The sequence below is a fragment of the Rhinolophus sinicus genome, linkage group LG01 (assembly GCF_036562045.2).
Source record: "Rhinolophus sinicus isolate RSC01 linkage group LG01, ASM3656204v1, whole genome shotgun sequence".
NCBI classification, from domain to species: domain Eukaryota; kingdom Metazoa; phylum Chordata; class Mammalia; order Chiroptera; family Rhinolophidae; genus Rhinolophus; species Rhinolophus sinicus.
In genome coordinates this window covers 162,745,055-162,759,863 of record NC_133751.1, presented here as the reverse complement: position 1 = coordinate 162,759,863, position 14,809 = coordinate 162,745,055, and the positions used below count along the sequence as shown (strand labels likewise).

The following is a 14,809-nucleotide window of genomic DNA, read 5'->3' as shown; positions in this document are numbered from 1 at the left end:
AACCTTCTTACCTATCTGAATAGAATATCCCAATGTGAATGCAGCGTGAGTGTCCTCACCCCTTACTGCCTTTCTACCACTTGCTTAGTCCTCACGCCCTGTGCTATTTCCCTCTGAGTCCCTCCTAATGAATACTGGAAACACAGCATTTCACAGTGACTTTGGGACAGCCATTCAAACACCATACTGTCACCTCAAATTGCTTCCACTTCTCCCATCTTTAGCTGCCTTTCCCATTGTCCTTTTATGTTCAAACTGATCTGCAGATTTCACTTTTCCCTCTTTATCATACCACCAAGCTATGATTTTGTTGTTTTATGCTACCCATTAGAAAACCTTAATACATGAAATTAGATTGCATTTTGCTCCATAGAATCTACCGTTAAGATATTTCCAGGCCCTAAAATACAGAATCAAACTGAAATATAAATACCACAAAGTATTTAAAGAAATGTTTAAATTACTTTACTGCCTATGCATTACGGATAAATTAAACATGTAGCAAAAATTGCAAATAGTCAAAAATGCAAATGTTATCATGATACCAACTTTATTATTTAAATCACATCATTATGGATTTTTGGCATGAATTGCATACTCTCTATTCAAAGCTGCTGGACTATATGTTTTGTACACCCGAAACTAATAATTTAAAAAAGAAGCTGCTGGACTATATGTTTTGTACACCTGAAACAACAATTAAGAAGAAAAAAGTTGCTGGACTATAATTAGCACTTGACCTTCTGCTTTGCCAAGTTACCTTCTCCCTCTCCTAAGGAATTAAAGGAAGAAGCAGAATCAACACCATTCTCAACTGCCCCAAATTAATGAAATATACTTCTTGTGACCTGAGACAAGAAAAAAAATTCCCTGTTGTTGCATAGTTATCACATGGAGAAATAGTTATCTTTCCTTGAAGACAGTACAGTTCTTAGAGCTTCTTTATAGGTCTGTCCCCACGGGTTAAATATATGTAAAGATCTAGTGCAATTATATAACCGTCCGGTAGCAAGAAGTATTAAGCAAATTGCCTTTTTTTGTGGGATGACCTTAAGGTACTTAAACCCTGGTTTTTCTCTGAGACAAAGGAAAGCTGCCAAATGTTGATCATCTTATTGGACTGTAGTCTTATATCATACGGTCTTTGGTTACTCTGATTGATCTAAATCAGGGTTTTTCAACCTCAGTGCTATTGATATTTTGGCCCAGAAAACTCTCTTTTGTATGGGGGTGCTGTGCTGTGCATTGTAGAATGTTCAGCAGAATTCCTGGCCTCTGTTCAGGAGATGTCAGTAGCAGCCCTCCTGTCTTGTCCTGACAACCAAAAAATAACTACAGAAATTGCCAAATACCCCCAGAGGAGCAAAATCACCCTCGAGTGAGACCTACTAGTAGAAATAATAAAGAATAACATAAAATGCATCACAGTTTCTTAAATAAATCCAACGTCATATTATTTTTTAGTTATAGAAATTATCTTTAATATTAACAATGTATAATTGCTCAAAAATTCAGAAACCAATAAAAAAGTTGTTTTAACATTCAATAATAAGGAAAGATCAGGTACTGAATACAGACAATTAGGCTGATAATATAATTCTCAGTATTTTGGTAAAAATCAAAAGATGATGTTGAGAAATTTCAATCAATCTAAAATTGTGGACTGACCAAAACTATCTTCAAGACAGAAGGTGAAATAAATGTTATTTTCAGGTGACAAAAAAATGACAGATTTGTTTTTCCATTATTTTGTTATACTCTTTTGTATTTGGAAATTTTCTATATGTGAATTTTTTTTCAAGTCGTATATGTTAAGGTTTACATTTTTTGCTGTAAAGTTCTATACATTTTAAGCATTTTGATAAATGTTTAATGTCTTGAGTTCACCTACACAGTATTATACAGAATAATTTCACTCTACTAAAATTCCTTTTGCTTAACCTATGCAATGCTCCCCAACACAACTTATGGCAATCACTGATCTTTTGGCCCTCTTTGGTTTTTGCCCTTTTCCAAAATATTACATATTTGCAATCATAAAGTATCTAGCTTTTTAAGACTGGTCTTTATCACAGTGCACATAAATTTAAGATTAATTAATGTCATTTTGTGGCTTGCTCATTCAGTTTTTAACTGATGAATAATATTTTATTGTATACGTACCACCTTTGGTTTAGTTATTATCCATTATCTAATCAATTGAAGGAAATCTTGGTTGTTTCAAGTTCTTAACAATTATACATAAAGCTGCTATGAATATCCATGTACAGGTGTGGATAATAAATTATTTAAATTAGTCATGCTACCTAGGATTGTATGGAAAGACTATGTTTAATTTTGTGAGACTGTGACACTGGCTTCCAAAGAAGATATGCCGTTTTGCATTCCCACCAGCAATTGATTTTCTATTGCTCACAAGAACTTGGTATGACCAGCTCCTTAGATTTTCTGATAGGTGTGTAAGAATATCTCTTTGTTGTTTTAATTTGCAATTCCCTAATGACAAATAATGTCGAGCAGCTTTTTGTGTATATATTTGCTATCTGTATATTGTGTTTGGTGAGATGTCTGTTCAGGTCTTGCATCCATTTTTAAATTGAGTTCTTTGTTTCCTTTAAAAATATTTTTTAATTAAAATTTTTTTATTTTTCTATTATAGTTGACCTACAGTATTATATTAGTTTCAGGTGTACAGCATAATGATTAGACATTTATATAGCTTATGAAGTGATGACCCCAATAAATCTAGTACCCATTTGACACCAAACATAGTTATTGCAATATTATTGACTATATTCCTTATGCTATACTTTACATCCCCATAATTATTTTGTAACTACCAATTTTTACTTCTTAATCCCTCTACCTTTTTAACCCAACCTCCAACCCCCCTCCCATCTGGCAACCATCAGTTTGTTCTCATATCTATGAGTTTATTTTTGTTGTGTTTGTTTGTTTATCCTGTTCTCCAGTTCACATATAAGTGAGATCATATGACATTTGTCTTACTCTGTCTCACTTCACCCAGCATGATACCCTCTAGTTCCATCCATGTGTTGCAGATGGCAAAATTTCATTCTTTTTTATGGCTAAGTAATAGTCCATTGTGTGTTTGTGTGTGTGTGTGTATACATATATGTATGTATACACACACATATATATGTATATATGCCAACTCTTCTTTATTCATCCATTGATGGACACCCAGGTTGCCTCCATATCTTGCCTATTGTAAATAATGCTGCAATGAACATATGGATTCACATGACCCTTCGAGGTAGTGTTTTGGGTTTCTTCAGATAAATTCCCAGAGGTGGGATTACTGGGTCCTTCTTTGTCTCTTGTTATAGCCTTTGTTTTAAAGTCTGTTTTGTCTGGTATACGTATTGCTACACGAGCTTTTTTATTTTTCATTATTATTATTGTTATTTTTAATTATGCACATTTTTCTACATTGTCAACCATACACATTTACTAAGATTGAAAATGAAAGTTTTGCTACCAAAGTAAACAAACTCAATTATACTTAATAAAAATGATTTTTCTTGCTTTTATTTATTTTTCTTAGAGAAAAGTTAAAGGAACAGATTCCTTTAAGTAAAAAAATGATTTCCTTTTATTGAGAAATAATTTTTATTTTAATATAAATTAAAAGACATGATAGCTCATCAGTTATTTATGGTAAAAGTGAAGGTTCACAATTATAGCTGTCAAGAACTCTCGTTGACATAATTTTACGTATACATTCTGGTGTAATGTGTACAAGGAGCAAAATGAAAGGGCAAAAGCAGTCTTCAGTTTTAAATAGCTCAGTCACATTTACTTTCTGATTGTCTGTATCGTTTTATTATAGGTCAGATATAATGACCCCCAAAACATCATGTGGGCAGATAACAAGGAGCACCATGTAAGAAGCTTGTCCGGGAATCACTTAGTTCAATTTTCATGCCCTTAAACCGTGTTGATCTTCCTTGTGAAATGATTTAAATCAGAAAGAACAATTCCACCAAACTATTACAAGAATGTATTAATCACAAGATCTTCTCCTGGAGATAGTGTTTCTCATTTTTCTGACCCCAGAATGCAGCATGTGGAAGTAGGCAATTCAGTAAATGGAATGCTCATTAGTGATGGTGTTTTATCCCCAAAGTGAGGACCGAAGCTAAATCCACAGTAATATGTGAAAACTCCTAAGGTTAAATGGAGGCACAGAGTATTAAGAAACTTGCCTAAAGTCACAAAACTATCTGGTAGAAGATGAAGGCTTGCAATGCCAACAATTAAAGTTAGAGAATTCTAGCACTAGAAGGGATTTAACAATCATCTGATCAAATCTTATTTTACAGTTGAGGAAACTGATGCCAAGAGAGATTAAATATGTTGCCCTCCAAAAATCACAGAAAGTAGTGTCAGAACTGGGCAGGCAAACCAGTTCTTCTGAATTTCAGCCATGTAGCTTTTTCCACAAGACCGAAGGAAAGCTCCAAGGAACTGCTATTTTGAAATAATGCTGTAGATGCCCATGCCAAAACTTTCCCCTCTTTGCATTCTGTTTACATGATGATTAATAAAGCAATAGCATGAAGTACTTTTACACCAAACAAGTCAGTGGAGTGTTCTTATCGTGAGGTGAGGACAGTCCCTGGGCCCTCCTCCTCATTCTGATCACTTGGTAGGTGGCGGAAGATGTTCTTGAGACATTTGCTTTGGAAACAATTGGGAAAAAGACAGAGTGTTCTTTGCCACCTTCTGTTCTTTTTTCACCTTGTTCACTCCAAAAGCCCAAAGATGCCAAGTCACCCCTTGGCTGTCCAAACCCCCTTCCAAATTCCCTGAAATGCCTTTGAAAGATTAATCCCTATGTTCAATATCTTAATTTCCTCGCTTCCTATTTACCTTCATTTAATTTTATTTATCCCAAGATAAGACTATCTACTGAGATATTTTGGAAGGTGAAGTCTTGTGATGTTCCCTTAAATTTACCGCATAGATAGATCCCCACTCTATGTACTTTGAGGACTGGTGCTACACACTTAATTCGTTGGATGGAATTATTCTCTCTTCCAGACACTCATTTTGTTTGCCTACATGACAATGATTATAAATCCAAGTGGTTATGTCCATCAGTGGAAATGAAAGTTTAGAAATCCCAACTGAGATAAGATCTGAGGCTATAAATTCAGAACTAATTGAAAGTTAACTAATCATTAGATGTGAAAATGGATGAGATTTTTGAGGTAGAATGTATATAGAGAAGATTAGAGAACTTAAAGATGAGATCACACATCATTTATTATATTTAGAAGGTAGCACAACAAAAATGAATCAACAAAAAAGATAAAGAATAACTAGTTATAAGAGGAACATATTGAGAGTGAGCTGTGTTTGGTGAATTACATCAGTTTCCCAGCCATTTTGCCAGAACTCATCAGATTGATGCAAATGTGCCTTATCTGTGCCGAGATATATAGATTTATCTACCTTTTCCTAGAAACACACACACACACACATTACACACTTTTTTCCTACTGATAGCAAGAATTGTTTCATGGCAGGGAAATGTGAAAAAATAGTTGTTATATGTGAATGCTTGGGAACCATAAAGGAAAAGTAGTAGTCACAGAAAGTATAGCTCAGAGAGTTTTAAAAGGAATTTTTGTAAAATTCCATAATGACTTAAAAACTAAAAGCTTATTTGCATTTGACAATAAAGGCAAAAGTGCCAAAAGGCAATGTGGACTTACTCAGAAAAACTGGTATTAAACTAAGTTCATTTTGCTTTCCGAGATGATTATTTAAGAGGTAATTTTAGGTTAGTGCCATAGGCAAAATGTATAATGGTTCCAGGAAGTCATTTGATAAACACACTCAGATATGTCTCTTAAAGTAAATGGAATAATGTGAACTCAATGGGAGTTTGGTTGGATTATAATTATACCCGAGAGTGTTAAGTAGTTCATCAGTGTCAGCCTGGAAGACAGTTTGCCTTGCCTTGGGGAGACATCTGGCTTTGACCTAAACTCTACAGTGCTCAGCATTATCAGTGATATTAATGGACAGAGGAAGTAAGAAATTTTAGGTGACTAGAAACTCAGTATGAATCAACAGTTGATGTGGTTCTTATGAAAACAAAAAATGAACTAACACAATCACTTTGGTAAAAACATGTCATATGTAGATCAAGGAAATGATGATTCCATTGAATACTTCCCATCTGGAAAGTAAAAAAATCCTGGAAATAAACATATTTAGAGGGGAACATTAATAAGTTGAAAAGTTTTTTGTTTTTTTTAAAGATTTGAGAAAACTCTTCCTCTTATCATCAGTAGAAGTTATCTGGTAGTCATATTTCCTGTGGAAAGTGTTTTTCTACTTTAGAAACTGTAGGGAGTGAAAAATAATATCCTTGGATTTCCTTCTTGAGTTTGGCACCATCTGAAAGTGAGACACAGGAGTCAGAAATTAGTAACCAGTAAAAACTGGATTGGAGAACGTGACTCAGACTCACCTGCTGGGTTTCCCAGAACTTCACCTCTGATTTAGATAGACTTGTCTACCCAGCTATTTGGGAGCACAGCTAGGCAACCACAGGCTGCCTGTACAGGAGTTTTTCATGCTTAAGAGCCAACGTGAACGCAGCCATTTAGTGGATGGAAGCAAAGCAGGCTTCAGAGGTACACAACTGACCATGCTTGGTCTCTTCTTCCAAATCCACAATGAAATAAGTCAGTTTCTCCCCAGGAGGGACTGAGCTGTGGGGAGACTAGCCTGGTCTTTTTGTCAAGTTTCTCTCCTAAGCGTTTTTAAAAATGTAAGACAATTTTTAAGCATTGCTCTTCTCTGGAGAGGCATAAGTTACCCAAAGAAGTCGTTAAGGAGCCACCTGTCCCTGGATGACCCTTAGATCAACAAATGTCCCTGCTTTCCTAGGAAGCAGCTTATAGCCCAGTAGAAGTGGGACCTCCCCAAAGGTGACCAGGATGATGAAAGATCCAGGAGTCAAGGCAGAAGAAGATCTTGGGGGTTTTAGTACAAAGACAGAGACCGAGAGGCTGTGGGACCAGTTCTCCAAATAGTCAAAAGGCTGGTACAAGAGGAGGGCAGTTGGACATCTCTGTGTCCCTCCAAGAGGCCAATTCAGACCCATTGGTGGATACTGAGGGAAGGCAGGTCTTTGCTAAATGGAGGAAGATATTCTTATCATAAATAAAACATACAATCATTTTCAAAGAAAGTACCCTTTCAGGAAAAGTGTTCAAACAGAGCCTGCCAGAATTTCACAGAGGAGATTTTCAGACTGAAAAGGAAGTTGGATCAAAGTCTTATGAAAGGGAAAATAAATATTCTACTTTCAGGAAGAGATAAAAATAAGAGGCACAGCTAAACTAGTAGGAAAACCAAAAGGAGGGGCATTCCCTGCTAGATACGGGTTTATTTAGTTGTTTGCTGTTTTCTGTTTTTCTTTTTTTTATTGAGAAGGGCTTTTAAAAACTTCTGGCTTACAGACGCAGAATTTAAACTTCTATTAAATGGTTGAAGGAAACCACATTCTCTAAGCTGGGTTTATGCTTTCTCTGAAAATAAATCATATCCATGAGATAGGAGAAGGATCATTCTTTTCACTTCTGATCTTCAACCTAAAAACATTTATTTCTCAAAAATCAATTATAAAGTGTGTCAGGAGCAGGACTATGTGCTAAAACAAAGAACTCAAAGTCAAGGCTAAACATCATTTTCTTGTGTGCAAGCTATAGTAATGGGACGAAAACCAGTGATTATTAAATAAGTAAAAACGCACCCCAAATACTGAGGAAAAGCAAAGAAAGAAGTAGATGTAAACAAGCGGTTTGGGATAGATGAGATCCCTTTCAGCTTCAGGGCTCCTTTGAGCCTATGCCAGAGGGTGTATTTGGACGTGGATTAGTGGGGAGAAACACTAGAGCAGGAGGCGATGTACTGCTGTTCACAGTCTCCTAGCATGACCTACACTCCCCACTAAACTACCATCTCCATGAGGGCAGAGGCTGTGTTTACTTTTACTCACCATTTTAACTCTCCAATGCCTAGAACACTACCTAGTGTATAATAGTTGCTCAATAAATGTTTTCTCAATGTGAAAACAAAACCAAGGGGCTTTAAGAAAATAAAACCAGTCATTAAAAATGGTTTTCTCTATATGAAGTACCTAGAGTCTTCAAATTCATAGAGACAGAAAGCAGAAGGAGCTGAGGGGAGGGAGAATGGAGAGTTAGTATTTAAAGTGTACAGAGTTTCACTTTAGAAAGATGAAAAGTTCTGGAGATGGCTGATGGTGATGGGTGCACGACATGCTGAACGTACTTACTGCCACTTACCTATGTACACTTAAAAATGGTTAAAATGGTCAATTTTATGTTATGTACATTTTAGCACAGTAAAAAATAAAATAAAAAGAATGATTTGCCTGAGAAAGGAGAAGGGTTATTCTAGTAGAGTCCGAGTGGTCACCTAACAAGGGTGCTCCAATGCTTTTTTTTTTTTTTAAGGGCACAGCTCACAGTGGCCCAGGCCGGGATCAAACAAGCAACCTTGGTGCTATTAGCACCATGCTCTAACCAACTGAACTAACCGGCCACCCTGATATTTTTCTTAGGTTTAATTTTTTTTAATTTTATTAAATTTATTGGGGTGACATTAGGTAATAAAATGATACAGGCTTCAAGTGTACATTTAAGAACAGTGTTTACATGGAGGGTAGACAGACAAACCAGAAACCAGAGCAGAATTTGCTGGTGAAAGGAGACTCCTCAGATTATGATTTGAAAAGACATTTATCCAGTCTAGCCCTTCATTAGAGCTGATGGCTACAACTGTCTCTTCCATTCCACAAGGTCGATCACATTTCACTCAGAGACTGGAGGTCAGCTTATCCGTTCCTTAGTCATGGGAAGAGACTGTGCCCTGGTTAAATAGACAAATGGTTTCAAGTTCTGTCATGCTTCAGCCAGGGCCCCAAGCTTTAACTCACTGCAGGTTTTCTCAAGTTGTTGCTCAAATTGAGTTTGAGACCTAGAGAAAGAAAATTCAGTAACTAACTCAAAACTTTGGCTTTTCTGTTTTGAAGGAGCAGGCTATGGTAGCCGACATTTTGGCCATTGATGGAACAGGAGGGAGTCAGCTTCCACGGGACCTGAAGCAGCTGTCCTCTGGCAGAGAAGGTGGTGTCCAAGGTCTGCTCCTGCCTGCAGACATGCTTTTAGAAGAACACGAGTGTGTCTCACCTGATGACATCTCCTTGCCTCCACTCCCAGGGAGCCCTGATTCCCCCCTCGCACTGTCTGACATGGAGGTGGAAGAACCTGCCAGCCCCTCCCTCAGCCTTCACAGAAGCAGCTACAGGATGCAGAAGGGGGCCAGTGGCCCAGGGGAGGCCCAGGAATCTGTCCTTTTACCACCTCCTGCTTTTGCTGATACTTGCAATGATGAGAGAGAAACGTTTTCAAGTCATTTTGAGAGGCCTTACCCTCAGTTCAAAGCTGAGCCCCCACTAAGCCCCAGAGGATTTCTGGAAAAGAGTACTGCCGTCCGCGAAATCAGTGCTAAACATCCAGAGAGCATGTCGAGTGAAGTGCATGAGAGAGCTTTACAGCAGCACCCACAGGCTCAGGAAGGTTTGCTAGAAACACAGGAGAAAATGCATGCTGATGATAACGTCACTAAAACCGGAGATAGGCTGCATGCTTCCCAGGACGAGTTCTCGGGCCTCGGGTTTCAATCAGGCCCCAGCCTGGCCTATCAGAGGCAAATAGTTTCCCAAGAAGAGAGTAGAAGCACATCAGCAAAAAGCAGCGTGGTCAGCCTAGCTGGCCAGGCACCTCATTTCTCCAGGCTCCTGTCTAATGTAACTGTTGTGGAAGGTTCTCCAGTGACTTTGGAAGTTGAAGTGACAGGATTTCCAGAGCCTACACTGACATGGTGGGTAGCCTATAATGACAAGCCATAAACAGAAACAAATTGAATCACTGAGCAAATCATTCATGTGCTCGAACTTAGAGATTTAGGGATGGCTGATTAGTATTCTGCAGCACTGCAGCTCTGCATGGTTCAAGCTCACATCAAACCCCCAACAATGATTTTCGTTGCAGCATGGCTAATACCCTGAAGAAAAAAAGTAACCATATAAAACAGTAATTTAACAAACTCCCAAAGCACTGCAACATAATTGTGCTGGTTTGTTGTTGGTTTGTTTGTTTGTTTTTCTGTCAGTGTAACATTCCACATTTCTAAAGATGGTGGGTGGAAATTCTTTCCTATTATTTAATTTTACATAAGCATGACATTTTCTTGATTTAACATCCCTTATTCAATTTAAAAACATAAGAATTTGTTTTCTTTTCCTTTTCTTTCATTCACCTATCTCATCTTTTTTTCTCTTCCCACCAGTCACACATGCCACTTTTGCGGTATTGTTTGTTTCACTAAGATTTCTTTTTATAAATTCTTCAATATGAAAGATGGAATAAAAATATTTCTTTCGCAGTTACTCCCAGTGACTGATAATAAACCCATTTTTAAAAGGTGGTGAAATAACTGAGCTGTGAGCAATATGATTTCACTCTGGAGACAGCATGATTTTTTAGCCTATTTGTTTTAATAAAAGTGAATTGCAGAACACAAGTTTTGAGTTACCTATTATTGTTATAAAAGCAGTTCTAACTTTCTCAATACTTGGGTTACTTTTAAATATTTAGAAAATTTTCAGCCTTAAGTAGATTTATTTGAGGACGAAATTTCAAATTTGTGAGAATGAGTTTGTACTTCTAAACTAAGATAAATAAAATAGCATTTACTTATCATATATTTTAGTAGATATTAAATTAGCAGTGTACCCATTTAAATTATTTAACTTATCGTGTGTGCCCATTGATAGTACTTGAAGTGTGAATCGGTTACTAAAGGACGTACCAGAAAACTTTGGTTTCTTAGATTATTAAAGGAAACTGCACTTCTGCTACCGTGCCACCATTTATGCTTTTTGTTTTATTTATTTATTTTTTTACAATTGCATGTTTTTTACACATCAGGAATTTCATATTTATGAATTTAAAAGATATTTAATTCATCATTAAATATCGGTTCTCCCCAAAGAAAAATGTTGTCTGAAGTGTTTCTTCTTTTTGTCCGCACAACAAATAACTTGGTACTTGGTTAGTATATATTGTTGAAGAGCTATTGCAACCATAATATTGAAGAACTATGGTGAGAAAATATCTTGTCCTCAGATTTTGCCATAATTAACAACTGGCAATTTTGCTTAATTAATAGCTGGCAAGCTCTCAGGGAATCACACAGTCTTAGGTCATTCATAAAAATGCAAAATTATCATTTGGGCAACGGGAACAGAAAATGATTCAGGTTTGTCGTCACTTCTTGTATAGTAGAATGTGGGTATAAACAAACAAGTATCTAGAATATACGAAAGAAACAAATTGTTTGCTTCATAAAAAGATGCAGCTAAGTGCTCATGTTCGTAGGAACCTTTTAGAAACACGTCAGTAACAATAATAATCCAACTGCATAAGAGCTTTATATAATTAGAAATCGTTTTCTTCTAATGAAATTAATTCATAAAAATGAAATGAACTCATTTCTCCCGGAAATGGTGTATCAGTACCTTCCTCTAAAATAGCACGCTGGTACTCTCATGTGGCTCTCATGGGATAAATGTAATGGGGCAGATGAGTCTCACTCCAGTATAGACTCCAGAGTCACAAGCTGCTGCTCCACAGCAGCTGAAAGAATGATGCAGGCCAGATAGGAGGGTGCCATTTCATATTCCACATAATGACCGTGAGCAGATAGTGGCCCAGGGTGGCCAGATGGCTTGGTTTGTTACGAGTAGTTGGATATCTGCATTTTCATATGCAAATATTCCAGTTGATAAATGCTGTCTAAAAGTTCAAGTTTTTTTAAAAAAATGGTCTGAGCCGATCAAGCACTTTCTCTGGCTACCAGCTGCCAACCTCTACTTGAAAGGTAAACAGCCCCATTGGAATTTGCAGTAGCTGCAAAGATCCTCCTCATACTAGAGAATATTGCAGTGGTAATGGGCCTCTTTGCAATGGTTTTTACAAATTGGATATGATGTGAATAGTGATCCTGACTAAAAACTGACTCTCTGCTTCAGGTACAAGAAAGGCCAGAAATTGTCTGCAGATGGACACTTACAGGTTTTACACAAGGAGACGAGACATTCAGTGTTCATTCCGAAGGTATGCGGGGCAGATGCAGGCCTGTATGTGGCTCGGGCCCAAAACTCTAGTGGCATTCTCTCTTCCAATGTGATCCTCCATGTGACAAGTAACTGCAGGCCACCAATCGCAAGAATAACCTGGATAATGCTGTGTGTCATCTATGTTAGTGTGTCCCTAATGTACTGGCTACTCATACAGTGACTGTGGGATTGGCACCCAGGGACGTCATTCTCAGGAGACTAAAGGACAATACAGTTGTTTCTTTTCCTGCATCTTCTGCAAAGCATCCCCCACCAAGTGTACCTACATTCTGGTCGTATTGCTTGTTTAGCTAATACCATGGCTTGGGGAAGTTACCCAGTTTTCTTTAATGCTTTAATTTATTTGAAGAGCTTGGTAAATTATTTGCAGTGGATAACGATACATTTTTGTATTCTAGAAAGAGATGTGTTCAATGTAAAATGCAGTAAAATTATGCTATGTTTACTCCTCCTAATTTAGGAGCATGCAGATCACAGCACACAATATAGAGATGTGAGTCCAATTTCAAATCCAGTTGTTTGAAAATTTGTTTTTAATTGTACTCATAAAATCTCCCTAAAGAATAACAGTAGAAATATTTAACTGAAGATGTAATGTTTATTATTGTATTAGGTGGCATTTAATTTTGTTTTTCATGTCTCATTCTCATTTATTGAAATACATTCTGTGTAGTTTCTACATAGCCTGCATTCCTGAATCTGAGGATACTGCTGTAAATAATCACTCCTCATGCTGATCTCATGGGTTTGTCATTGGAGAACAAATGTGTCCGCCAACTTTAAACAGAGTTTCAAATGTCCATCAGCTATGCATGTCCCAGAGCAAGATGGAACACAGGGTGTGGCAATGGACCAACATTGTTCCTGTCATTCCGTTGACATGTTTTGGGCAGCCATGTATATGCGATTTCAACCATTTCCTCCTGCGTCTAATCTTGATTGTGCTGCTGACCAGTTTTGCAGCCTATGGTAAGGCATCTCAGTGCCTCAGTTTCCCATTCAGAAAATGGGTTCATCATCTACCTCTTGGGCAACTGAAAGTTTTCATTTCATGTCCTATAAATATCTGGAAAATGAAAAGCACACTATGAAAGCTAAGGGCGCTTATGTTGATTAATGTAATCTGTCATAACATTGCCTCCTGCCCACTATTTCTCTTTCAGGTGTTGTTTCTTTAGAATATTAAATTAAAGGAGTGGTGTTAGTATGTGATCTCCAACTATTCCCATATTAGAAAATGATGTTTTATGAATTGGAGCTTAAATTCCATTCTAATTTCTCAAGATGACTTGAAATTAAATTCAGGAGGATCCATTTAGTATGATCTAGGGGGAAACAATGTGTAGTAAAATGACATAAGACGAATCTATCCTTTCTCATAATTATCACTTTAATATTGAAGAATGTTCTATGCTTTTATGAAATGTATTATTCAAAAACGATCACCTTTTTGGCTCCTTTTAAAAATAAACATGAATAAGAGAGGCATTTGTCTTTTAGATTTTAAACATCATCTTGTCATACTAGGGAAAGTCATTAGTTGAAAGAATAATTCATTATAGTTTTATGATGAAGGGAAGGAATTAATTATGTTGCTGTGAGAATGTCTGCAAATAATAAAAATATTTAAATGTAATATATTCAAGTTGATATTAAGTTACTGAATGTTATCTGAAGATGTGAAATCTGTGGTTGAGTAAAAAGTTGGCATATTTTTTTCTTGTGCTGTATATTCACTTTAATTAAAATATTAAATCTCTCAATTTTTTCCCAAATTTTGACAGAAACCTATTAAAAGTGTATGTATACAGCATCCTAGGGAATTCATAGTCTCTTAACTCTCCTATGCTTTTTGTCTAGTTTCAAGTATTTTGTGTGTCTCACGTAACTGCTATTTCCATGTTGAAGCTAAAGAGTGAAACCTATTCATGTCCAAACAAGGCAGGTAGGACCAGGTAAAAATTCTTGCCCCATCCTCACTTTCTTGTTAATTCAGTGGGATCTCCTTTCCCATTATATCAGCTTGGTTGCATGTGTGGTTTGGGGTTGTTGTTAGGGTATGGGAATTGCTGGTTTGTTTTACCTGTTGCATGCCAGTTAATGTTAATCCTTTGTGGAATAGGGTGGGATATTCATGTATTCATAGTGTATGAACAAATAAGGCATATAGAGCCCCTGATATACTTAATGTACATATCAAATATAAGATTATGCATACAGAGATATAAATGTACATACATACATAGAGTACAAATATTGGGAAAAAGCATTATGCTGATATTCAAGATTTATTTCAGATAGCTGTCTATATATTAGTGTCTGTCTCTCTATCTATCTATGTATCAATCTATCTGTCATCTATCTATCTGTCATCTGTCTACCTACCTACCTACCTACCTACCTACCTACCTACCTATTTTTCTGGGCTATCGATTGACTGTCTAGTAATTCAAACAGCAGTGAAGAATAATTAGCTATTCAGTGTTCTGGTTTGATTTTAACTTTAAAGACTTAAGTATGATTTTCTCTTTAGCT

General features: G+C 36.7%; 1 protein-coding gene across 4 annotated transcripts in view; it reads left to right on the top strand.

The window, feature by feature from the left end:
* Positions 1-13,759, top strand: part of CCDC141 (coiled-coil domain containing 141) — a 168,252-nt gene extending 154,493 nt beyond the window's left edge. For 2 of the 4 annotated variants that reach the window (XM_019739337.2, XM_019739336.2), the window contains exons 24-25: positions 9,104-9,954; positions 12,167-12,567. In XM_019739337.2, coding sequence (XP_019594896.2) covers positions 9,104-9,954; positions 12,167-12,434 — 1,119 coding nt within the window. In that variant the 3' untranslated portion in view covers positions 12,435-12,567. Of the gene's footprint in view, positions 1-9,103; positions 10,657-12,166 lie in introns of those variants that run through there. The other 2 variants (XM_074338695.1, XM_074338696.1) reach the window with 2 other exon arrangements.
* Positions 13,760-14,809: the final 1,050 nt, after the last annotated feature.